The sequence below is a fragment of the Pteropus alecto genome, unplaced genomic scaffold (assembly GCF_000325575.1).
Source record: "Pteropus alecto unplaced genomic scaffold, ASM32557v1 scaffold190, whole genome shotgun sequence".
In the NCBI taxonomy this organism is placed as follows: Eukaryota; Metazoa; Chordata; class Mammalia; order Chiroptera; family Pteropodidae; genus Pteropus; species Pteropus alecto.
This window is the reverse complement of record NW_006430462.1, coordinates 2609912-2637653: the sequence shown is the minus strand read 5'-3', so window position 1 is coordinate 2637653 and position 27742 is coordinate 2609912. Positions and strand designations below refer to the sequence as shown.

General features: G+C 38.1%; 1 protein-coding gene across 1 annotated transcript in view; it reads left to right on the top strand.

Annotated features, from left to right (window-relative positions):
- Window positions 1-27742, top strand: part of TTC28 (tetratricopeptide repeat domain 28) — a 624192-nt gene that overhangs the window by 435956 nt on the left and 160494 nt on the right. The window contains 1 exon segment of the mRNA XM_025047844.1: window positions 15373-15880. Coding sequence (XP_024903612.1) covers window positions 15373-15880 — 508 coding nt within the window.

Genomic DNA, 27742 nt, shown 5'->3' with positions numbered 1-27742 from the left:
TTTGGGGTACTATTATCATTATTCTGAGGAAAATAGTATTATAACAAAAATAACAGTGGCTCCTGTTTAATAATCTCACGTCTCATGTGAACAATGTGACTATAAAAGGGAGTAGACTTCATAAGACTTAGCAAGAATGTGATTGATTGGATGAGGAGCAGCAGGTAGAAGAACAAGTACAGATATGAGGCACCATGAATTCTATGCAGACAAACACCAAGGTGACAACCGACAAACACCCATGTCTATGGATTCTATATTCTTGCAGCTGTAGGAAAGTTTTAGTGCACTAGAATTTTGTTTAAAGAGAACTAAAGGTTGAGTGGTATTGGTAATACATATTAATTCTGGCATTTTGGATGGAGTTTTCTTCTTTTACATCCTGCACAGACTCAGAGTCCTGTGACTATTAGTTTGGTTCTTCAGCTGCTTTTTGAGCACTTGCCATGGGCCAAGCATTATGCTAGACTTCTAAAGTTACAGAGATGAATAAAATAACCCTAGCTTCAAGAAGCCCCTAGTCTGACCTATCTCATGTTATGCTCCTCTTTCCTTCATCTGAATCCTGTATCTTTTCTCATTATTTCAAATAGAAAATATATGAATCATCTCTTTTTCCTTTAGAACATATTTCCTTTGAAATTTTAGTATGTTTTCTGGTGTTCAGTTAAATCCAAAACAAGCATACCACTGAAAAACAAATTTAAAAACTAACATAACAAAGAATTTGATCACACTTGTAATTAGAAATTTTATCTATCTGTGTAAGCTACTTTTAATGTCAGGTTGGATATTTTTATAATAAGCTAATCTTTTAAAAAATAATTTAGAATTTTTATTAAAAATTTAGTTTGTCTTTGATGAACATATTGTATTTCTTTTTCAGATCTTGGTGTAATATCTTCTTTGTTTGGGGATTCCCAAAAAGAAGTGTTTATGTGCTTGCATGCTCAAATAATTTCTGTGCCAAAGGAACAGTAACAAATGCCATACAAGGGAAATGACATTTTCAGGTTTTTTAATTAATATAATGAGAGGGGAAGGAAGGTACTAATTTAATGAATTTAAATTTTAAATAAAGGTATAAAATAGATTAAATGAATATAAATATGATGACTTTAAAATTACTTCATTTACTCAGTTTTATTTGTATTTAGCATCTATAATAACAGCTAGCAGTAACTGAATACTTATTATGTGTCAGGCACTATTCAAACATCTTTAAATGTATGCTTATAACAATCTCATGAAATAGATATTATCACCTCTACTTTATAGATAAGGAAACAAAGACAGAGAGAGTCAGTAACTTCCTTAAGGGAACAGAGCTAGTAGAGACAGGATGCAAACCTAGACAATTCTAGTCACTGTATTACCTTGGAATTTGCTAAGTCCATTAGCATTCAGGAGACAGATTCAGGAGCTGTTAAAAGAGTTACTAATGTTTGATTAAAGTTTTTAAAGTTTGCCATTGAATTTGTCACTCAATAGCTGGCTTGGATTTTAGAGAGAAAAACAGTATATATTTAAAATTCGTTACAAACCTTATCTGTAAACATTATCACGTAATATTAAAGATAATATTTATTATTTAAAATTAAACTGTCAGAAATCAATTCTAAGTGGATCTAGTATATAAATAATTGGCAGTAAAATAAAGATTATTAAATAAAAACTAGTGTAGTTATAACTTCAAGAGTCTAATAAAGCTGGTCTTGGGTACCTGCTGAATTTGAGGGAAGGAAAAATCAGTGATAACGCTGAGCTTTTGACTAAGGTTGTTGGAATAGTGATAACAACTACTTCTTTTGTTAATCACAGAAGTCACAAAATAAGAGAGATTTAGGAAAAGCAATGAAGGCTTCAGTTTGAAGTGACTGTGTGATGGTGTGATGGAATGTTGGCAAAGCGGAGTGAGAAGAATACCAGCCGAGGGCCTGAGGACCCGGGCTCTCGTCTTGCCTTTGCTGGACATTAGCAGGTTGATCTTTGGCCAAAGTACTTGACATCTTTTGGCCTCAGTTTCTACATCTAAAGACAATGAGGAGTTATATTATTAAGTGCTTTTAAAACTCTGATCTAAAAAGTCCTACAAAGTGTGATAGAATCTCTTAAGGGTAGTTGAGGAGAAAAGTACACCCTAGTCTAAGTGAACCTAAACAATTGTGTTTTTAATCACACAAATTACATATATTTGTATTTTGGTTTAAACAACGTTTGAAAACTGGTGGATTAGGTCATCTATAAGGCCTCTTATAGCTCTGAAATTCTGTTATCTCTTGTTCTGCAATCTGAGTTTGGAATTATCCGATAGGGATAGACGTTGAATCTGCCAGAATAAGTGAATGTACAGAGAGCTGAGATTGTGGGCCATTTATTCCTGAGCAGTTAGAAGCCATGAAATTCAGGTCTCAGCCTGCATTAGGACCTGTCCTTCACAGTGGGATCCCATAATGACATTCCTTCATGGATGGTTGCAGTTCTCGGTTGTTTTTTTTTTAAATTTTCTTACATCTTTCCAGTTCCTTGAGGGCTCCTCTTCATCCAGTTTAAGGATTTATTTTTTAAATTGTTATCTGCTGGCCCCTGCAAATAAGTCCTCCCCCCGCCCCCCACCTTGGGCTTTCTTCCTTCTAAGATTTGTAATATATTTTATATCCTGTCTCCTCTGCTTCTTATATTTGCACTTGCACATGTGTATATTTTCTGTCCCTCTCCCTTTTCAACTTTCTCCATTATATCCTGCCCAGCCAATGCCAGATTTTATGATTCAATGTAAATACTGTCTTCAAGGGGTGATTGACTACATTTCAGCCCCCTGCAGAACAATGTTTTATAGCCCACTAAAATTCAGGTTGGCTAGCAAGTGCGGAATGGAACAATTTTGATTGGACTAAAATAGCATTATGGTAGAATATGTCTCCTAACCCAGGTCAAGTTATTGCATAAGAAACTTGAGTGAATTATGTCATAAAAAACTCATTCGAGACTAGGTTATCTGCCTATCACTCTCCCAAATAAAACCGACGATGTAGGTGAAACTGAGAGTGGGACATAAGTTGCCAAAAATAATTTTAACTGATTGTTTCAAGCGAACAAGAGAATTTACCCCCAATCAAACTCAGCTTCCTAACAAGACTACTAAGACTCTAGGATTTTTACTCGTTCATCATTTTGTGGCCAAAGAGCTTTGTAGAATGAAGGTCTTTGTCAAAATCTTCCTAGATGGATAGCAAGTGGCTGCAGTGGAAGCTGTTAGGATGTAAAGTGGGGAGGAGAAATTTTAAGTAATCTGGAGCTGTTAGGGAGTAACTTTCTTTCCTCTGATGTTCATCATCAACCTCACCATTTGCAGACCTTTGTAAGGAAGGAGCACATACTCTTCCATTGGCTGCCACTTGGCTGTTACAGTGCATAGCACAGATGCCTGTTATATTGCATCAAGTTTACATGGAGCATCAAGTTTGTTAAAAAATGAAATCATTGTAAATTCTGGCAGTTTTTATGGTATAATTAAAATGTCTAACAGGATACCTCTGGGAAACTAAATGCAGTTTTACTATTTATAGAGCCAGCAGAAGTAGTGTTTCTTGCCAACTTTCATATCTTATGACCTATAAATTGCTCTTAATAGCTAATCTGTCATCCTAGCTTCTCATACAAGAAAGCTTGTTTCCTTATTAATCTGTTAATTTGCATCTGCAAAGGACATTTACAAATTATTGGTTTGAAAACATTGCTGTATTAATGCTGGGCATTATAAATAATTTATCACCTGTGATAGCAACTCTTAGATCTAGGTAATAGATCTCTCTGATATTATGTTATTCTTCCAACCCTAATATAATTTGGATAAAAAATAATTATGAAAACTCCTCTGGCCCTATAATATTAGGAAAGGCTGACAGGTTACCGTGGAGAAACTATAACTATCACTAACCGTTCTCTAAGCTCATAGTAATAGATTCAAAGCAACTATTCTAACTATGGTATAGTATATGGTAGAAAGAATTCAGAGGTGTACAAATTACTTTCTTACCTTTTCAGTAACAATTGCAGAATGTTCTTCCAATCCTAAATTTAGGTATTGGAACAAACTGGTTAGATTGATTATAATAAACCTGATACCAGTTATTAAGTATGTGTAGCATGAAAATGATTTAAGACTGCTAAAGATTATATAATTAAAATTTACTGTTTTTGTGTTGTTTAAATCTCCAAGCTGTGGCTGTGAGTTTACAATTCTTGAAGATCTCGTTTCAGGAAGTTTCTCCCTGGCAAGAACTTTAATATTTACTATTTTTTGTTTGCATTTTGTTGATTTATTTTTTCTCTATTTTAATTCAACAAGAATTTGTGGGAGCAGGAAGCAAAACATTAAAAGGAAGAAATCAGAGTAATGAGAGGATTAAGGTTGTACCATAGGCTGAAGCCAGAGCAGAGTTTGCATGTGTTATGGGATCATATCGGGCTGTTAAAAGGAAGCTCTGCATCAGGTCATAAGCTTCCTGGTGACCCAAACAAAAAAATAAATTGGACCACTTACATGATTCACATTTTCCTTAAGATAAACCATAGTAACTGTTTGGTAGGAGCATTGAAATCCTTTCGGATCTTTTCACTGGTCCTTATAAAGATGACATTGGGTAATACAGATAATGTCCTCAGCAATTTAGATTGTAATTTTTAAAAAATTTTTGTCCACCTGGTTTTGTGTGACTATTGAGTAAGCAACTATAGACCATCATTTCACCTTTTATACAGAATTACTTTATCAGCACAGTGCTAAGGGTAGATTTTTCAGGACCCACAGATCATGATCAATTTTCTGTTTCTGCAGGTTTATATTTGGGTGGCTATTGATTCCCCCTAAATAAACCTTTAATTTGGGTACATTACTACCAGTTAGACCCTTGTATCTGGGTTAATACATGTTTTTAAAGATTAGCTAAGTTTCTGATTTTAGTACCTAATTCTCAAATTTCGTTTTTCTAAAAAATACCTAAAATTTCATTATCCAGAAATCTATGATAATTGGTAAATGCCTAAAATTTAATCATCTAGAAACATGTCAATTCAAATAATTGAACCACTAGATAGTTAACTATAACTTTGATGACTGGAGTATGAAAACTTTTAATTTATGCTCAGTACTATATTAGCCAGTTTATACTGAGAAAACAATGAATCCCCAAACCTCAGTGGCTTAAAACAACAAATATTTATTTCTTGTGCCCACTGTATATTCATTACAGGTCGAGGGGGCTCTGTTCCATATTGGCATGATTCTCACTTGAAGTTTAATTCTGATGGAACAGTGTGTAGCAAAGAAAAGAGAGAATGTGGTGAAGCATGCACTGGTTCCTAAAGCCACCTGGTTGTGATCACATTTATTGGCCAAAGGTCACATCGCCACTCACATCTGACTTCATGCAGGCAGGGATGTGCAGTTTACCTGCTTGGGAGGAGAGAAGCCAGCAAGCATATTTGTGAACAGCTCAAAAGATTACCCTAAAGATTATTAAAGTTTAAAATATATCTTATCCTAATTAGTCATTATTTTAGTTAAGCATTTTTTTAGTTGTTACTGCTGACCTCCCTTCTTTTCATCTACTTTATGTAAATACACTGAAGTACAATCTGATTGTGTCAGTCCCCTGCTTAAACCTGTGGCTGTTATTGCTCCCTGGGTGGATTGTAAATTCTACAATAGAGGCAAACTGTGTGTAGTCAAATGAGCATGAGAACAGAGTCTGATGTATATGGATCTGAATCCTGGCTTTGCCATTAATTTCGTACTTTTAGGGATGTCATGTTATCTCTTTGAGTCTAATTTTATCTCACAAACGGGTATAATAATAATAACACATATTTAAGAGAACTGTTATAATGATGAAATAAAACAGCATACATGGAAAAAGCTTTAGATTTTATAAATTGATGGACAGAAATAACTCATATAAGCCTACCTTTCTAGACTCCTTCCAGGTACTACCCCTACTCCTAGATCTAAATAGCTTTTGCTCTCTCTCTAATTATTACACACTCTGTCATACTTCATGACTTTGCTCATACTGTTTCTATTTCCTAGAATTACTCATTTCTCCAAAGAGGAAAACTCCAGTTTATTTATTTATTTTTAAATAATTAGTCTTTATTTTCTTAGAGAAGTTTTAGATTTACAGAAAATTGAGGAGACAGTACAGAGTTCTCACATACCTTCTCTCTTTTTCCAATCTGTTTCTTCTGTTATTAACATCTTGTAGTAGTGTGGTGTATTTGTTACAATAGCCAATATATTGTATTATTATTAACTTAAGTTCATAGTTTGTATTATGGTTCACTATTGGTGTTGTACAGCTTATGGGTTTTACAAAACGTATAATGTCATGTATCCATCATTATAGTATCATGCAGAATAGATTCGCTGTCATAAAAATCCTGTGTTCCACTTACTTATCCTTCTCCTCTGCCCTGCAACTACTTAACTTTTTGCTTTCTCTATAGTTTTGCCTTTTCCAGAATGGCATATAGTTGGGGTCATACAGAATGTAGCCTTTTCAGATTGGTTTCTTTCATTAAGCAATATACATTTAAAATTTCCTTCATGTCTCTTCATGGCTTGATAGAGCATTTCGTTTTAGCATTTAATGATAGTCCATATAAGGATGTACCAGGGTTTCTTTAATCATTCACCTATTGAAAGACCTCTTGGTTACTTCTAGTTTTTAGCAATTATGAATAAAGTTGTTAAAAACATTCACAGTATGTTTTTGTGTAGACATAAGTTTTTATTTCATTAGGGTAAATACATGGGAGCATTATAGCTAGACAATATGGCAAGAGCGTGTTAGTATTATAGGAAACAGCTCAACCATCTTTCTAGTGGCTGTCCCTTTTTACATTTCTACCAGCAATGAATGAGAGTTCCTGTTGCTCCACATCCTCACCAGCATTTGGTATTGTCAATTTTTTGGATATTAGCCATTCTAATAGGTGTGTAGTGTATCTCATTGTTGTTTTAATTTGCGTTCCCTGGTGACATAATGTGGAACATCAGTGTATCTTGTTTAGTGAGGTGTCTGTTCAGATCTTTTGCCCATTTTAAAATTGGGTTGTTTTATTGTTGTATTTTTTGAATATTTTTTGTATATTGAATTTTTTGTACATTTTGGATACAAATCCTTCATTAGATATGTTTTGCAAATATTTAAATGTTTTCTCCCAGCCTGTAGCTTGTCTTTTTATTCTCTTAACAGTATCTTTTGCGGAGCAGAGTTTTTAATTTTAATAAAGTCCAACTTATCAGTTTTTCTTTCATGGGTTATGCCTTTGGTGTTATATCTAAAAACTCATTGCCAGGTTCCATAGATTTTCTCTTATGTTATCTTCTAAGACTGTTTTAGTTTTACATTTTACTTTTAGGTCTATGATTTAGTTTGAGTCAATTTGTGTGAAAAGTGTAAAGTGTGCCTACATTCACTTTTTTTTTTGCATGTGGATGTCAGTTGTTTCAGCACCATTTGTTGAAAAGACTGTCCTTTCTCTATTAAATTACCTTACTCTTTCGTCAAAAATTAGTAAACTATGTGTGTGTTAGTCTAGAGAATTTTCTTGAGTATATGAATGAATGAATGAACAAATGAACCAACCAATCAACAGACTGAAAACACTCCAATGTCTCTGTAAGCTTTGACCACTTGAAGTGACGTGCTTTTATCAACATTATATACTGGATATACCAATGATTCTGTTACTATTTGGGGTTGATTTGAATTACGTGTGGCCATAGCAGCATGGGGATGTGGTAATGACACAGAAATGCAATTGGCATTTTTCCTCGGTTCTTGCCCACTGATGCAACAAAGATTCACAGGTCAGTGAGATTTAGAAAAAGAATTAGTAAAAGTATATTTTAGAAGGAGATGGACCACACTAAGGAAGGCTGCAGCCCTGTGGAATTTGGGAGGTGAAAAGATAAAACAAATAGGTTCTGGGAAACAAATGGCTTAGATGATAGAGGCTTTGTTCATCCTTCTTGTGACCAAATCAAAATTGTGACAGAAACAAGGAGCAAATAGCAAGGAAAGTCACCTGGGATCTAGATGAGCAGAAGCACTACAACTAGAGAGAGAAATAATTAATCAACCTGCAATGGTAGAAGGTGGGAGGGGGCGAAGACAAGTGGCTGAGTGGGACAGAGACTGCTGTAGGCAGCAGCTGCAGACACCTCTAAAAGGTGCCGTGTCTGCACGTGGACTTTTGTGGTGATGGACTTGTGTGCTCTGAACACCAGCGCCAGGTAGGCTGCTCAGGGGCACCAGGAACTTACAGGGGAAATGAGTTGTCAGAGTGAGGGCTGGAGGCAAGGCTCCCTCCCAGATAGAAGTGCTGGACGTATCTGTTGTTCTTCTGTTCAGCCCTCCCTCTTCCCAGTGTGCGGATAAGTACTGCTATAGCTGAGATGTCATCAAACTGGATAACAGAGGTCGCTGTGTCCAGAGGATTGCCTGGAACTCTGCATCCCTCAACTTGCGGCCCCACCCATGCCACATCCAGTTGTGTCCTCGGTGAGTCCAGTGCTTCTTGCTGAGCAGAGCCAAGACTAATACTGGTGACAGCTGACCTCGGTTTCTAGCGTGGCCTCTTGAGGCAACTATAAGAACAGCATCTGTGGATTGAATCATAACAAGTGACCTTGGAGGAACACAGGCTAGAGCTAAACTTGGTCTGCAGCTGAACCCCTTGCAGGACTGTGCCATTAGACACCTACTACACAAAGCCACAGTAATAAGACTGGGAGACTCAGAAACTTTGTTTAGTACATAGAAACAGACACAAAAAGGCAGCCAAAATGGGACAACAAAGAAGCAGAAACCATATGAGAGAAGAGAACAGAGATCCAGGAATAATGGAGTCAAGCAATCTAACAGATGCAGAGTTCAAAATACTGGTTATAAAGATGCTCAATGATCTTAGGAGAAGTGTGGATGAACTCAGTGAGAACTTTAACAAAGAGGTAAACGTAAAAATGGAAATGGAAATTATAAAAGGGAACCAGCCACAAATGAAGAACACATTATCTGAGATGAAGAGTATATTAGAGGGAATCAACAATAAAGAAGATCAAACCACCAATACAGAGGATAGGGAAGCCAAGGACACTCAATCAGAACTGCAAGATAGAAGAAGCCAAGATTATAATAGTAATTTAAAGTGCCTGTGGGACACAATTAAATGTAAAAACATCTGTGTCATAGGGGTACCTGAAGGAAAACAAGATGCTTAAGAGCTATTTGAAGAAATAATGAGGGAAAACTTCCCTCACCTGGAGAAGGAAATAGACATACAACCCCAGGAAGCTCAGAGTCCCAAGAAAGAGGAACCAAAAGAGGCCCACACCAAGGCACATCATAATTAAAATGCCAGTGGTTAAATACAAAGAGAGAGTCTTAAAAGCAGCAAGAGGAAAGCAGTTAGTTACCTACAAGGGCACACCCATAAGACTGGCAGCTGATTTCTCAAAAGAAACTATGCAGGAGAGAAGGGCGTGGCACAAAATATTCAATGTGATGAAAAACCCAGAATCTACAACCAAGAATACTTTATCCAGCAAAGCTATCATTTAGAGTCAAAGGACAGATAAAGAGCTCCCCAGACAAAAATAAGCTAAGGGCATTTATCAACACCAAGCCAGTATTACAGAAAATGTTGGACGGACTTCTTTAAGAAGAAAAAATGTGTATCAAAAACAGGAATAAAGAATGGTAATAACTACATTACTATCAACAAGTACCTCAAATGGAAAAGAACTAAGTGCTTCAACCAAATGATAGATTGGCTGAATGGATAAGAAAACAAGACTCCTATATATACTGCCTATAATAGACTCACTTCAGATTAAGATACACACACAGACTAAAAGGAAGGGGAAGGAAAAAGATATTGCCTTGATGGACCTAGAGGGAATTGTGCTGAATGAAATAGGCCAGATAGAGAAAGATAAAAATATCTCATGATTTCATGTACATGTGGAATCTAAAGAACAAAGTAAACGACAACAACAAAAATAGAAATAAACTCATAGATACAGAGACTATTTTGAGAGCTACTAGATGGGAGGGAGTTTGGGGGGAATGATAAAAAAGGGCAAAGGGATTAAGAAGTACAAATGGATAGTTACAAAATAGACATGGAGATATAAAGTGTGACAAAAGAAAAATAGTTAATGCTGTAATAAATATGTAAGGGGGAAGAAGCATCCTAGATTTAGTGGGGTGATCACTTTGTGAGTTATATAGATCTCTAATCACTGTTGTACAACTGAAATGAATATATTGTATGTGAACTATAATTGAAAAAAAACTCATTGAATTGTAAAAAAAAAAAAAAAGATAAAAGAAATACAAGACGGAGGATGCCCCTAGGGAGGGGTAGGTTTTAAGCCAAGAAAGCTGTTAATAGCCCAGAAATGGGAAGCTCTGTATTATATTTGGGCTATGATGGGTGGTTACAAAGATGTTCCTAGGTGATTGGCACGTGAAGTCATTTTGATTGACATTTGGCTGCTGTATAACTCTGCCTAGTACACATGTGCTTACCCAGAATTCAGCCTGTTATAATTAGATTCATGAACTTTTGGGCATAAACACGGTATTATAATGATGGTATAATGAGGCTGAGTTTGTGGGCAGATTAGGGTAGTACCTTCTGTGCATGCCTCTGCGGCCAGATTAAACCAGCTATAGCAGGGTTCCCAAATCCCTGGGCCATGGACCTGTAGTGGTCTGTGGCTTATTAGGAACTAGGCCTCACAGTAGGAGGTGAGCTGCAGGCAAGTGAGCAAAGCTTCATTTATATTTGCAGCCGCTCCTCAGTGCTAGGCATCACCGCCTCAGCTCCACCTGAGATCATCAGGCATTAGATTCTCACAGGAGCACCAGTCCCTGATGCCAAAAAGGTTGAGAACTGCTGAGCTATAGGTTATGCCCTCCCGTCCTTTGTCTCCCAGGATGCTGGAAGGATTCTTTAACTACCAATGGAGCATTCTTTGGACTGTCTCTAGGCTGGACCTCCATTCCTTTGTTCCCTTTTGCTCACGTCTGACTAGCTACCTAACAATTCTAAAATGCCACTGGATAAAGGGTGGATTTTCTTATACCTACATTTGCAGAAGACGAATATGAGTAACATGCTTCAGCATATGAAGATGATGACACTTCCCACCACTAGGGGGACAAACTTGTGTTGTCTTTTTAGTTGTGGTAATATAACTTCACATTGTATTTTCTGGTCACCTGCTACCACATCTTTGAAAATGAATAAAGCTAAGTGAGTGTTATCTTGGTTGAGATGGGAAGAGAAACTAAAATCTAAAATTTTTGAGCATTTTCTGTGTGCCAGTCACTAAACCAGGTTCTTTACAAGTACTATCTGATTTAGTACTCACCGAGGAACTGTGAGATATTAATGTTTTCATTTTACAGATGAGGAAACTGAAGCTTAGAGGCACTGTGCAATGTGCAGTATCACATTAATCATAGTTTGTCATTTGAACCCATGCATGCCTGATTCCAGAGTCTGTCTCTATTATTCTACATCCTTCTGCCTCTTGGGTTGTAGGTAGTTAACCCGGGACCTTGAGTTTGTGGGCACTGAACTGGCAGGGAATACAAGGTGCTTGTGGATTTGGACAATAAAGAGAAGCCGTGTTTCTGGTACTAGTAGAAGGTACATTCCCCTCCCCTCCTTTTTTAACTACATGCAATTAGTCAATCAGCAGTTATATCAGACATTCTTTATATATGCATTTAATCCTTCCACAAAATATAACCCTATGAAAACTACATACAATAAGAGGGAAAACATGCCAGATGTGAAGGAACACGTGTTTAACGATAGTGTCATCAGTATGGTTATAGTTCGGGTAGTTTAAACTTTTCTATTTTATGTATCAAAATGAAAACGCTTAAAGGTGGTTTGAAAAAATATGAGTACATTTCCTTCTCTAGCTAGCTCCATGCCCCATGAAACTGACTTGTCAGATGTAGTTCTGAAAATATTCAGGTTACAGAGCAAGGGGTGATGACTCCTGTGTGCTAAGTCTGCAGCTGGGGATCATGCTTTGGCAAGAATATGAGTAATTTATATCTTGTAAAGAGAAAAGTATTGTCTTATTTCAACCAGATAGTTTGTTAGCATAACTGTTTGTATGCATTTTAGTATTCAAATACAGATGTTCCAAAATGTTTCTACTGTGGTAAGCAGCTGCTGCTATTCTAGCACAAAAATCTCAAAGAGATTAATATACAAAGGCAGCGTGAACCTTAGTGGCAAATGCAGCATCTGCTTGAGGTGGGGCCTGTGATTCCCCATAGATAGTGTGTCTTCAGATTCTCCTTAACAGCCTGAAACCATGTTTCAGATCTAAGCTTATTCTGCAGGAACAGGAACAAAGACAAGTGATTAATTTGTAATTCACTTAGCTGATAAATATCATCACATGTTATTTGCCAAAGGGCCGTAAAACACTGGACTTCATTTCCTATTGCAACTGATAGGAATATAGATGTTTGGTCATGATGACTGATGTTTTCAGTTGCCATTACTAGCTTCTGCTTGGTAACAGCTCAGCCCAGCTTCCCTGCAGTCATAAAACATCAATTCACACCTTAGTGGTACATTCAAGAGAACTTTGCAGTTTACTCAGGACATTCACATGCACTGCTTTATCTGATCCACATCCTAGCCCTGGGAAAAGTGTACTCTGTCATTATCAGCACAATTTACATATAAAATAAACAGGGGTGAAGAAGTAAAATGACTTAACAATGTCATGCAGCCAGGACCTCTGACTCTAAACCTATTCCATTCTTATACAACATCAATCTGCCTTTCTAATTTCAGAAGCTATGATGTGTTCTTCATACATTATATAATTCTTTCTAGAGATGCTGGTTTCCAGAACACCCACCATTAAGTGTCCTAACCTAACAGCACCGCCTGGGGAGAGCTAATGCAGTAATCCTTCCCCCTTTCCCTCACATCCCAGAGGAAAAATGCCCAAATATTCCCTTTTCTTATGTTCAGAGAGCTCTCTGGCATTTAGAGAAATGAAGAGCCAAAAGCAGAAGATTCTGGGGCTGTCATTCAGAGTTGCCATAAAACAGAAGTTCTTAAGAACAGTGGTATCTGGGGTGTTGTGCCTGCCCCAAGCCTTATAAATATCCATACCCTGCAGTGTTCAAGGGTTCATTGCCTCCAACCAGTTCTACTATTTGGAATTTTTGAGCGATTTATGCATGGTTTACACATTTGACAGAGGCTCGTGGCTGAGTTTGTAAATACTCAACCTGGCTTATGGCTGGGACCTAGAAATGTATGTCAGAGAAGTTAAGTTTTAAAAGGTGCCCAGAGCCAGTAAAAGGGTAGGTTTGAACAAGTACGTCTGATTCTAAGTTATGCTAGCTCCGCAGTCACGGAGTCATGTGTTTTTCTTTGAGGGCAACAAAGAGTTGCAGGTGGGAGGGTTTGTGGACTGTATCCTGCCCCCTATCTGGGCTTGGGTAGAGAAGAACCACGGAAAGCTAGGTAGGGAGGGCCAACTAGAGAAGTAGAGGAAAGAGGCTGAGTCTCTCCTGGGCTTGCAGCAAAGGAGGAAGAGGATATTGTCAGGCAGGGGGGAGGAGTTGTGAGCAGTAAAAGGCTCATGCACGATGCACTAACATGAAGTCCTAACCTCTGCTCCTGAGGAGGTTCCCAAAGTAGGAATCTGAGGAACACATCCAAGTGGCATGCTCTTTGGTGACATTATAGCTGCTTCTGCCAGAATCATACTGCTACAGCACTATGACTTTCGTGGAATTGTTTCTGCTCTCTGCCACCCAGGAAAAAAAAAACGGTAAATTTATAAGTATTTATTTCCTCTTTATTTTCCTATATTTCTTGTTGGGCCATCTGTGAAATGATAAAAGCGACTTAAAATGATTTGAAACCCTTTGCAAACACACAATTTGCAAGCATCACGAAGATGGTCGAGCTGTCTGAGTTATTTTGATAAAAACTATTTTGCAGGCAAAGAAATAGGGTAGCAAATTACTCATATCTATAAAATAGTTCCAAAGTGCACAGACATAGACCACAAATCATAAAGAAATACCCTTACTCCAGGTGGGACAGCATCCCTCATTGTTATTTCCTATACTGGAGGCCCTTGTAAAGATTACTTGCCTACTTGTGACAAAGCACATATTCTGCCAGGATCACATGTGCATGTTAGGAAGAGGGGGCAACATGAAGAAAGGGGGCTACATGGCTCTAACTGTAAGCACATTATGAAGGAAGGAAAGGGTAGGCAAGCCTTCAACTTGTAGAATAAAAAGGACAGAAAAAGCCCAGTGTAACTTCCCTTTTATGTCTCTGCAATGGAGTTAGAAACTAAAGATGAGAATTTAAGACTATACACACTTGATAAGATTCTAGAACCTGTGTTACATCTTTGTTATTTTTGTTGTTCCCCATTTGGTTCACTATACCAACATAGAGTCATTTTCATAAAAACTTTTAACATAAAAAATGAAAAATGCTTGAGTAGCAAGCATTTTAAGGGGACTAGGAAGAGCATCTTTCTGCACAGAGGCTGGGGTCAAAAGTGCCTATAGGCAAGAAAAGCAAAGCTGGAAGAGCCTGGAAAAGGGTAGTGGGGCCCAGTGGGGACCACCCCGTTCAGAGGTATAGGTTGTAACTCACCCATTGTTTTTTTCTGGGCTTATCCAAACCTAAGCCCTCCACAGTAACCAACACTGATGAAGTCACATTGAAGGAACAGAGGTAAGAACAGGATCTCCCTATGGGTCTTGAGTAACAAAATTATCAGTCATCATGCTAAACATCTCACCAATTAATCTATCTCTTTGCTTTGGGGGAAGACAAGGCTAGAGAAGTGCCCGGGAGTGCAAAGAGCCGAGCATGGATTTCTTGATGAATTTCCTATGTTATATTGTATGTAGTAATTAGTTTTGGTTTTCTTTAACATTTTCATATGCTACAGAAGTGAATAGCTATTAACAGAGCTATAATATCATAATATGAGAAATGTCAGTGTCTTTAAGATGAAGGTTATGTGGAATACAACCTATTTCTGTGAGATTAGGTATTGAAAGTTACTAATTAAATTACCTTGTCTTTTTTTTTTTTTTTTTTTTAGGAACTTGCTGTTTGGATGTACTCTTTTTCATTTCTGCATAGGTCTGTGAACCACTGATAGAAATTAGGAATTGGATTGGAGGGTTATAGGCAATCTTTGTAACATTTTAGCTGCTGAAACAAAACAAAGTCATTTTCTGATTTGCCTTCATTTTTCTTTTTCTCCAGGCAGCTTCATCAGCCCTGAGCAGTCTGGGCCATGTATACACAGCCATTGGAGACTACCCCAATGCACTGGCCAGTCACAAGCAGTGTGTTCTTCTTGCCAAGCAATCCAAAGATGAGCTTTCTGAAGCCCGAGAACTCGGCAATATGGGAGCTGTGTATATTGCCATGGGTGACTTTGAGAATGCTGTGCAGTGTCATGAGCAGCATCTGAAGATAGCCAAGGACCTGGGCAATAAGCGAGAAGAGGCCCGGGCCTACAGCAACCTGGGCAGTGCCTATCACTACAGGAGGAACTTTGATAAGGCCATGTCTTATCACAACTACGTGCTGGAACTGGCACAGGAGTTGATGGAGAAGGCCATTGAGATGCGGGCCTATGCTGGCCTGGGCCATGCTGCCCGGTGCATGCAGGATTTGGAGAGGGCCAAACAGTACCACGAGCAGCAGCTGGGCATTGCTGAGGATCTCAAGGACCGGGCTGCAGAGGGGCGAGCGTCCTCCAATCTGGGTAAGGACAGGATTGCTTGCAAGGTCCAGGGTCAATGCCATCGGCTAGGAATAGCCAGAGTAGCCCACTGTCTTTTACAGAAATCTGTGTATTTATATTCAAAAGAATCTCCTCATTATGTGTGTTGTGTATTTCCTTGGAGCCTGCCTGCTGTAAATCACATGATCTTTCCTGTCATCACAGTGCTCTAAGGATTAGAACTCTGAAATGCTGGAAAAACAAAACACCCCAACCTTTTAATCTGTCTCGAGAGAAGAGCGACCAGATTTATCTAATTAGAGAGAAGGGGAATAAAATGAGGATATAAAGCTGTTTGGTTTAACTGAAAGAGAAGCCGCTAGTAAGTCATCAATCAAGGAATTTTGAGAGGATTTTTGTTTAAAGGGATTTCTTTATTTGGTGACTTTAACTCCACAGGAAAGGCATTTTTTCCTCAAAAGTATATATATTCACAAATGATATTGATAAATTTAGTATAAATGCAAAAAATCAGTTTTTGAAAGATCTATTTAAATAAGATTTTCAGTCACTGTTTTGATAGTACTTGGTTACAATTAAGACATTTATACATTTGGGGGAATTTATATGTAATAGTAAGAGACAATGAGTACTGGTAACTGGCTACTTTTTAGAGGATATTATCTTGTCTCTGTACCCAAACAGATGTGGATTCATAATGTATGTAAGGAACAGATATGTTTGGAAGTATAAGCTGAACTTATTCCTGTCCCTGGAGCCCCATGGTTTGTTCTGTGTCCACAGGGACTCTGAGTGGGGAGAGGACAGGGAAGAGGTAACCTTGTTGATATTAGTTTATGCTTATCAGATATCAGCAGTGGCAGAATGTACAAATCAGCCCATTTTCTTATGTGACCTACAAAACCAAGGTACCTCATCTCCGTATAATTTTAGCACTACTCTCTTCCCCGATCTCTGCTTATTGTAACCATATATTTCGTGAATATGTTTGATAGGATAAGTCTGGCAGATTCACGGAGATGACTCTGAAGATGGTACTGAGATAAAAAGAGTCTAGAGAGTCTGTAAGAACCATAGAGATGAGCTCCTGGCATTATATATTCACTCAAGAGATTATATATTTATCGATTCATTACTAGAATAGTTACTTTAAGGGATAGAGAAGTTAAAAAAGAAAAGGGTTGCCCTCAAAGAGCTTATAATTTAGTTGGGAGAGTAAGACTAATACATAAGATAACAATGGCCTCCCTGAAAGACAGTGTGAAGGATGTTGCAGTGCTGAGAAATTCCTGGAAAGGAGACCCCGAGGGCTCAGAATAGCCTAGAAAGCTTCTTGGGGGAGATTGGACTCAGGTGGACCTTGAAGAACAAGTGAGATTTGGCCAGTTATGGAATGGCATTGATGGTGAAGAATATGTGAAAGAAGGTATGAGACGCAATAACTAGGTTGGCATATCTGAAAGATGGTAACATGATTAGCTTTCAGGAATGTGCTAGAGAGTGGTAGAAGATTCATATGAAAACTAGGCAAGGGCTATGCTCCTGAAGGTTTTGAAATGTAGGAGTAAGATGTTCGACTAGATATTTAAGGAGGACAACTCAAGCAGTAGAACGTAAGATAGACCAGAAGGCTTGGAACCTGGAGTTCAGACGGTTGTGCATATTGGACTGTTCAGATTTTCTTGTATCAGTTTTGGTAAGTTGTATTTTCCAAAGACTTTGTTCATTTCGTCTAAGTTGTTGAATTTATTGGCATAAAGTTGTAAATAATTTTTTCTTATTTTCTTTGTAATGCTTATAGGATACATAGTGATATACCCTCTTTCATTTCTGTTATCGGCAGTTTGTGTTTTATACCTGTCCCACCCCCCTTTTCCTGTTGCAGGCTATAAAAGATATAGAATTGCTGGATATAGAATTATAGGTTTATAGATGTTTTTTTTCTTTCTTTCAGCAATTTAAGGTAGCATTTCTTTTTTTTCAGCCCTCATTGTTTCTGATAGAAGTCAATAGGATTAATACTCTATATCACATGTGCTCATTTTTTCTGGACTGCTTTCAAGATTTCCTCTAACATTGGTTTTCAGCCGTTTACCTATGATATGCCTAAATATGGCTCTGTGTGTGTGTGTGTGTGTGTGTGTGTTCTTCCTCTGGTTCTTTGAGCTTTTGAATCTACAAATATGTATCTTCCCTCAAATTTTTACCTTTTATTTTTTCAAATATTTCTTCTTGCCCATTCCTTTTCTCCTCTATTTATGAGACTCTGCATTATTTTAGACCTTTTGATATTATCCTATATACTACTGAGGCTCTGTTTATGTTTTTTGTTTTTTAATTTTTAATTTTAATTTTTCAAATAATTTTTTGTTTTTCAATTATAGCTGGGATGCAATATTGTATTCATTTCAGGTGTACAATATAGTGATTAGAAATTAACATAACTTAAGAAGTGATTACCCTGATTAATCTAGTACCTATCTGACACCGTACACAGTTATTACAATATTACTGACTATATTACCTATACTATAATTTACATCCCCTATTATATAACTACCAATTTGTACTTCTTAATCCCTTCTCCTTTTCACACCCACACCCACCCTCTCATTCGGCAACCATAAAATGTTCTTTGTATCTATGAGATTGTATCTGTTTTGTTTGTTTATTTTGTTCTATAGATTCTATATGTAGGTAAAATCATATGGCATGTATCTTTCTCTGTGACTTACTCCACTCAGCTCAATTCCCTCATGGTCCACCCATGTTGTTGCAGATGGCAAGATTTCTTTTTTCTTTTTCTTTCTTTCTTTCTTTCTTTCTTTCTTTCTTTCTTTCTTTCTTTCTTTCTTTCTTTCTTTCTTTCTTTCTTTCTTTCTTTCTTTCTTTTCTTTCTTTCTTTCTTTCTTTCTTTCTTTCTTTCTTTCTTTCTTTCTTTCTTTCTTTCTTTCTTTCTTTCTTTCTTTCTTTCTTTCTTTCTTTCTTTCTTTCTTTCTTTCTTTCTTTCTTTCTTTCTTTCTTTCTTTCTTTCTTTCTTTCTTTCTTTCTTTCTTTCTTTCTTAGTAATATTTTATTGTATATATGTGCCACCTCTTTTTTATCCATTTATCTATAGATGGACACCCAGGATGCCTTCATATCTTGGCTACCATAAACAATGCTAAAATGAACATATGAATTCACATGTCCCTTTGAAGTAGTGTTTTGGATTTGTTCAGATAAATACCCAGAAGTGAGATTATTGGGTCCTTTTATGTCTCTTGTTATAGCTTTCATTTTACAGTCTATTTTGTCTGGCATAAATATTGGTAACCCAGCTTTTTTTGTTTGTTTCTATTTTCATGAAATAGCTTTTTCTATTTCTTTACTTTCAGTCTGTGTCTTTCGAGCTGAAGTGAGTCTCTTGTAGGCAGTATACGTGTGTTTTGTTTTCTTATTCATTCAGCCACTCTATAGGTCTTTTGATTGAAGCATTTAATCCATTTATTTTTAAAGTAATTGTTGATAGGTATGTAGTTGTTGCCATTTTATTATATTTTTGATTGTTTCTTCTTTTCCTCCTCCTCTTTTTCCTCCCCTTCTTCCTTCTCCTTCTGCCTACTCCTCCCTCTCCCCTTCACCCCTCCTCAAAGCCCCTTTAACATTTCTTAAAATACTGGTTTGGTGTTGATGAACTCCTTTAGCTTTTTCTTGTCTGAAGCTCTTTATCTGTGTTTTGATTCTAAATCATAGCTTTTCCAGGTAGAGTAATCTTGATTGTAGGTCCTTGCTTTCTAGCACTTTGAATAATTTATGCTAATCCCTCTGGCTTGCAAAGTTTCTGTTGAGAAATCAGCTGATAGTCTTATGGGATCTCTTTTAGGTAAGCGCTTTTTCAGACAGCCTACATTATTTTTAATGACTCCTTTCCATTTTATTGCCATTTGTTAAGTGTGAGAGTTATGTTTTGGTCCTTGATTATTTTTGTTCTTTGTTCATATATCTCCCTTTATCATTTTTACCACCATCCCTTCAACTACTGCTTCAATGTGCATTGTTTCTAAATCTATATTCACAAGCTCTGGCCTCCTGCCTCAGTATCATTTTTGCATTTCCAACTTCCTATTGGATACCCCAGTGCTGATCTGTCAAAATTGGTGAGTCTAAACATGAAATATCTTTTTCCTAAATTAACTGCTTCTCCTAGATATCCTAATTCCTTTGATGATAGCCCCACCCCTCTATCCATCTGTATTAATTTTCTGTTGCTGCTGTGACGATTGCTACAAACTTAGTGGCTTAAAACAATACAAATTTATTCTCTTACAGTTTTGGAGGTCAGGAGTCTGAAATTAATTTAACTGGGCTAAAGTCAGGATGTCAACAAGGCTGTTTCTTCTGCAGGTTCTAGGAGAGAATCAGCTTCTAATGGCTGCCTGTATTCTTTGGCTTGTGACCTCTACATCCATCTTTAAAGTAAATCACTCCAGTCTCTGCTTCTATCATCACTTTGATTTCTCTTCTTCTCTGACTCCTCTTGCATCCCTCTTATAAAAACTGTTGTCATTATGTTAGGCTCACTTGAATAATCCAGGATGAACTCCTCATCTCAAAATCCTTAACTTAATCACACATGTAAAGTGTCTTTTGCCATGTAAAGTAACATTCACAGGTTCCAAGAATTAGGATGCTGACATGTTTGGGGTTGGGGACATTGTTCAGTTTATCATAACGTCCTGACTTAAAAATCTAAAGTCATCATTGATTTCTTCTCTTTTTTTCCCACTCAACTCCCAGTCTAACAGTTGTCAAATAAGTGTTCTCATAAAGGTTCTTTTCTTTCATTGTCTCTTCTTAATTCCCAGTCTTTTGCATTAACCTGCTGGTTGAACTTTCCTCACAACCATCCTACCCTCTCATGTCTCCTCCGTTCCACACATCAGTAATTTGACTGACCTTTTTAAAGCTGTACTCCAGGCAGTAGTTGCTGCACATGGCATACCACACATGGTTGGAGTCCTCACCTTCAAACCTGTCATCATTTAATTCTATTGCTCCTTTGTACATACTCTTTACAAAAACTGGACTTTTCCATATTCCTTAATCTCACAACATTGGCTATGCTTTCTTGCTTTGATATATTTCCTCAAGCTACTTCTTCCACTTAGAACTTCTGTGTCCCTATTTTGCTTGTCTAAAGTTTACCTATCTGTACATTACTGTACTTAAAGCCTCTTTCGATAACAAAATAAGTTCTTTACCTTGTCTGAACTCTAGTAACACTTTAAAAAATTCTCTTATTTATTTATATTTAATCATAAATTATGGTTGTTTGTATGCTTGTATAATTACCACTACTAGATTAAAATCATTAGAATTATGATCAATATTCTACTCTATAATCTCTGTATCACTGAGTATAACCCCTTACACATAGTGGGTACTCAATAAATGTTTGTATGGTTAGATTGAATGAGTCAAAACTTATAGCAAGATATTGTGCCCTGATGATTGGAACAATAGTAGTACCTTTGGAAAGAAAAAGGAAAACTGGGAGGAGGAACTAATTTGGGGAAGCGTGTGATAAGTTTGATTTTGTACACGCGCAATACGTATTTCTCTCACTTAATGTAATATGAACAAATAGAACTGGAAACAAGTATTAAGATGGCATCGTCCTAATGACATCTGTGATATAGGGAAGGAAAAGTAGCCAGCGATACTGAGTTAGGATCACAGATAGTAAAGGGGATCCAAGTGGAACTCAGAAGAGAGTTTCAGGGTATGGAGTGCATATTACTTATATCAAAGAAGCCAAGGAGAATGAGATTTGGGTCACCAAGAAGGTTTTGTGACAATAGGAGCTTCTTGTGCACATCTGAGGGGGAAGTGGATAGAATTTGTGGAAATGTAGAAAAAGAGAAGGTGGAGATGATAAGAAATCTTTGTCCTTTAGTGGTCAGCATGTCCTAATATTTATTTATCTACCTTTTATTTGCTTTTAAATAAAACAAGTAGAGATGATCCAGACTCTTCAGAATAGGCTAGCTATCTTCTAAGCATGTCTTGTGAAAATGTTAATGTAAATTTTGGCTTGGAAAATGTCCATCTTTTTCTTTTATGCTCAAATCAACTATAGTTAGTTGCATGACATTATTTCTATATCCTCTGGTTTTTTGGTGGCCTTCCTTAAGGCTCTAATTAAGGCAATTAGAAGTCAAACCTTAGTTATACTGGAGTAAAGCCTCAAAGTCCTCTCACCGTGTTCATCACAAATCTTTTCATGCACCAGAGAGCCAGGTAGAAATGCCTCCCATCTTACTTTGACATAAACTGCAATTAGGAAAGTGAGAGGGGAGACAATTAGAAGGATGGCTAGTGTCATTTCTCTCCTCCCCTCCCCTTTCCTTTCTTTCCTCTTTTTTCTCTCTCTCATTCTTTTTTTCTCTCTCTGTCCCTTTCTTCTCTCTCTCTCCCTCCCTTCGTTCCTTCCTCCCTCCCTCCCTTCCTCCCTCCCTCCTTTCCTCCATCCCTCTCTGTCTCTCTCTGTCTCTGTCTCTGTCTCTGTCTCTCTCTCTCTCTCTCTTTCTTTTCTTTCTTTCTTGCCCCTCCCTTTCTTTTTCCTCCCTCTTCCAGGGTGATTTATTTCTCTCTCTAGTTGTAGTGCTTCTGTTCATCTAGAACCCCAGGCGACTCTGCTTGCTGTTTGCTCCATGTTTCCTTCTCAACTTCGGTGTGGTCGCAAGAAGGATGAGCAAAGCTTTTCAGTTTTTACATGTTGGGTCCTCTTTAGGTGGAGAGTAGCTTAGCTTAACAGAAAGAAATGTCTATAATAATTGTAGGTAGTAATTAATTTACACTCATTGGGTGTGGTTTTTTGGAAATCTTTAGTCTGATTAATGGGGCCATATTCAAAATAATCGCTCAAGATGTCAAAGAGTCTATGAGACCTCACATAGAAATTCTTGATATAGCAATGTAATTCCATTATATTTGTGTTTTAGAATGCTTGTTTGTTTTTCTAAGAGCCCTGTGAAGTAAACTATTATTCCTTTTCACAGATGAAGATCCAGAGAGTGATAAACATTTGTGACTCGTCCAAGGTTATAGAGTAATAGGCAGAGTCAGGGCTAGACTTCAGGTCTGTGATTCCATGTCCACAGACCTTCCATGATGGAACATTCTCACTAGAATGGTGGTTTCCATTGGGAGCCATGCTAGGATTACCTGGCCTAGGGATAAAAGCCAAAGATGCTTCTTCTTCTGCACGTACCCACCCCGCCCCCTTCTTCTCCCACCCCCTAACCAGGCACAGGAAGATGTAAAAAAGGAAGCACCACTACAAGGGGTTATAGGCCACCTTGAAGCAGTGGCCCCTGCTTGTGCCTAGGTATAAGATAGTAAGCGTTCCTAGAGAAGTATAGGCACCATCAGGATGGAATGGCCTTTGCTTCTTTTCTAGAGAATCTGTTGTCTATTGATTACTTGAAGTGAGCTAGATACATTATTTCATTAAAAATCTATGTAGTAGGCACAGGAGTAAAGGTACTGGCCTAAATTCAGTTTATAAACATCGGAGGCAAGATCCAATTCCAGGTCTGCAAATGCTCTCTTCTACCACAGCCCACGTGCCCCCTCTGAGCCCTGCAGGTTTATAGAATAGTTAGTTCTGCTTGAGAAGCATAGACAAGACTACAGAGATTGTCAAAGTCAAATAATGTCCATTATATAGGAAGCCAAACCACACATCCCTGCTTTTCATTCAGAGCAGTTCTTATTAAGGGTTATGAAAAGGGAAAATGTAAATACAAAAAAAATAATGTGTCCCAGAGCCTGAAACAGATTTTTCTAGACATCTAAAAGAAAGTGACAAGAATGTGCTTTCCCTGTTTGAAAGGAGAAATGAGAAATAGAGAACATCAAACAAAGCAGGAGATTTTTCTGATCAAGTACCAGAGGACCTGCAGAAGATGATTCAGACCCTCATTAAGGTTATGACATGCACATCCTGTGCTGTGGCTTACACCTATCAGTGCCTAATACATATTAATAATATTTATTCTCTCCTTTAGGTCAAGATTTGTTACCCTGCTTGTCTAGACATTGCTATTTAAAAGGAGCTGTGATTTGCTTACAGATATGACGCGTCTGTAAACATGTGAGCAGGAACAGACGGGGCAGTAAATCTTGGTCAGAGCTGCACTTTGGACTTGCAGGAGAGGCTGCAAAACTGTTGTTGGAATAATGAAGTGGATGCTTACTGCCAGGTCCCAGAGTTCTGTCTCCAGCAGGCAGAGTCTAGCAGTAAATTAGCTTATGTTTCAGCTTGGCAGTTGGCACTTGGTTCATTTGTAGATGCTAATTGTAATCTGATGTTATCAGCAGCAGGTAATTGAAATGGGCTTGATGAATTACTTAATTTCCTTTAATAGCTGAGTCTTCAAGAACTGAATAAAGAAGATAAGGTGATCAGGAGGAAAATACAACAGCTCTATCTTTCTAATTAGTGCTTGGAGATTTTTTTCATCTTTACACAAATGATTATGAACATGTGAGGCTGAATAAGTTTATGAGTCAAATGCCCCCATGGGGGCATTTCCCATTAGGCGTCCCAGTTCTGAGCATTGATAACACTTCTGTTAGGACTTCAGAAAGGAACACTTGAGTGATCACTTTGGAGAGCATCGATTTTTGAACACAACTTTGTTTTCCCAGTCTTAGGTGTGCACTGCCTTCTGGGAGTACTGCCACTTTGGCACTCACCTTACCTTTAGCCTCTCTTTTGTGGCTATTTTCTGTGAGCAGTGCTGCCTGGCACCATGCAGTGAGCAGGGGAGCCTTGCAATGATGTTAGTCATTGGCTCCTGCCACCCACACCTGCTTGTACCTAAGTCTTTCCATCTGTAGCAGCTCCTGGGTAGCCCTTTGCTTTGCCAGCAATGGTGGATACAGATGTGACCCTGGGTCCTACCATCTGTGCTGGACACTGCGTACTGGATCTATGCCACGTGACAACAATGAGCTTTGGGCTCTTTCTTCTGGAATCATTTGGCTCTGCTTTTAGTATCATATTTGTTCTTAAGGAATCCATCTGTTGTGGATGACTTTGGAGAAATTTACTTTTGACTGATTTTTTGAGACAATCAAAATAGCAGAAAATGTAGAGCATTAGAATTGGGTCTCTTAGATAGACATTTGGAGGAGATATAGCAAGTGATTTTTCAGATCACCCCTATGGTTCTCCATTATAGTGAGTTCTGTTTAAAAAGAGCTTATTCTTAGAGGTGAAGGTTCCAGATCTCTAAGCCACCAACATGATTGGGGCGGTAAATGCCTTTTATGGTGAATGTATTGCAGGGATTCTGGTAATATTCTACTTCTTTATCTGAGTGGGAGTTACTTGCTTGTGCTCACTTTGTGAAAATTTGTTGAATTGTATGCTTAAGATTTTATGCCTTTCTGACTCTATGTTATACTTTAATTAAAGGTTTACTTTTGAAAATGCATTGTACTCTAGGGCAGAGTAAAGTTGGAATGGTGCGCCTTTCTTGATACCATCTATGTCCACGGCTTTCACCACCATAAATGAACTCCCCAAACCCAGACCTCATTCTAACTGAGAAATCAGTCTACTCCTGCTTCCTTGACACCTCCATCTGCCCCAAATAGACCTCGCTCCAAGTCTGATTTCATGTTGCATATTCTCTGTTTCTGTGAATGACAGCACAATTTCAGTGTTCAACCTAAAAATCTCAAAATTATCTTAGGATCCCTGCCTCCTTCCCTTACAGCCCAGAGCTAGTTGGTCAAAAGTCCTGAGAATGCTGCCTCTCCCAGCATACTCTAATGTATCCGCAGGGCTGTGTTTTCAGCCTCCCACCACTTCTTGCTTTGGGCATCACAATGGTTCCCTCTATACTGGTCACCTAGCTTCTCCTTCAGTTCATTTTCTATATTGCTTCCGTGGTAACCCTCTCAAAACCCTAACTGCTCAGTCTTATCGTTTCTATTTTTAAAACCCTGCTGTGGTTCCCCATTACCTTCAGGATAAAGTCCCAAATCCTCGGCCTGGTGTGAAGTAAAGAACATGCATATAAAATCTGCCTCCCATTCCTGACACAGAGCTCCTAAAATCCCTATAACTTTCTAAGTGATAAGGGCACTTGGGGCATCTTTTGTTCTGATGAGGAAACTCTAGATGGACTCCTGGATGGCTCCTGGATGATGGCCAGTCACCGGAAAGACCAAGCCATGATTAGAAGCTTGGAATTCTCTCTGACATACACATACACCCATCCTCCAGAGAGGGGAAAAAGGCTAGAGCTGGAGTTAATAACTGATCATGCCTCATGAGGAGGCCCCCATAAAATCCCAGTAGTAGGAGTTTGGAGAGTGTCCAGGTTGGTGAATATATTTATGTACTGGGAGAGGGACATACCCCAATTTTACTGGTACAGAAGCTCCTGCACTCAAGGATTCTTCCATAGCTCACCCTATGTATTTCTTCATCTGGCTGTTTATCTGTATTCTTTATCATCCTTTAGTAAACTGGAAAATGTTAGTGTTTCCCTGAGTTCTGTGAGCTGCTCTAGCAAATTAATTGAACCTAAGGCGGAGGTTGTGGGAACCTCCAGTTGGCCCAATTTTACTGGTACAGAAGCTCCTGCACTCAAGGATTCTTCCATAGCTCACCCTATGTATTTCTTCATCTGGCTGTTTATCTGTATTCTTTATCATCCTTTAGTAAACTGGAAAATGTTAGTGTTTCCCTGAGTTCTGTGAGCTGCTCTAGCAAATTAATTGAACCTAAGGCGGAGGTTGTGGGAACCTCCAGTCTGTAGCCTGGAGGTGATAACCTGAGCTTGCAACTGGTGTCTAAAGTGGAGGTGCGGTGAGGGCGGTCTTGTGGGTAGGACTGAGCTCTTACCTGTGAGATCTGATGCTATCACTCAGTAGATAATGTTATAACTAAGTTGAATTGTAGGACACCCAGTTGGTGCTGGAGACTTGATTGTTGTTGGAGGGGAAAATACCCTCACACATTTGGTGACCAGAAATATCAGAAGTGAAGTGTTCTTTGTTAATAGTAATGGAGACTCACGGGAGAGAAACAGTGGGGAAGAACCTGGTTTTTTCTTACATAGGAAGGTAAAAACTGAGTTTTTCTGTTTACACCTGGCATATTTATTTTCCAACAACCTGCAACCTTCAAAAGTACTTATTGAGTACCTACTATGTGCCAGAAACTGTGCAAGTGGCTGTTTGGTCGATAAAGCAGGCATTTTAAGTGCTTGAAAGAAAAGTATGTAGCGATTTCAGAAAGTATTACATGGGATGTCAGAAAATTCCTCTCTGAAGAACTGGCCCCAGTTTATTTTACTAATATAATTTTCTGTTCTTCTCACCCCTCGCACTCACTGTTCTCCAAACCTCTGAGCTATTGTACTTCTCCATGGCTTTCCTCATGCTACTTCTGCCCTGAATACCTTTTTCCTGCTGTCAAGTCTGTGAAGTCTTTCTTACTTATTCTTTTATATTTCAATCAAATGTCTCATTACTCTCAAGCCTTCCTCTCAGGCTCTTCTAGGAAATTTAGTGTTCATCTGTATTCCCCTAACATTTTTATACATAGTACGTATTAAGTATTATAATTATTTACTAACTAGACCATAAATATCAAGAATGGTCAGGACATGCGTCTTAGCATTTCTGTGGCTTTATTACCTTAGTTGCTAATGTCTGGTCCACAGTAGATATACTATATGTATCCTGAATGGATGAGGAATGAGAGCCAAGCACTATGGAAAATGCCAGAAACTAATAGCTGGAGTCTAATGTTCAATTACTTACTTATTTCTTTCATGTTTGCTGTTTTCATCCATTTGTGCCATTACTTTCTTT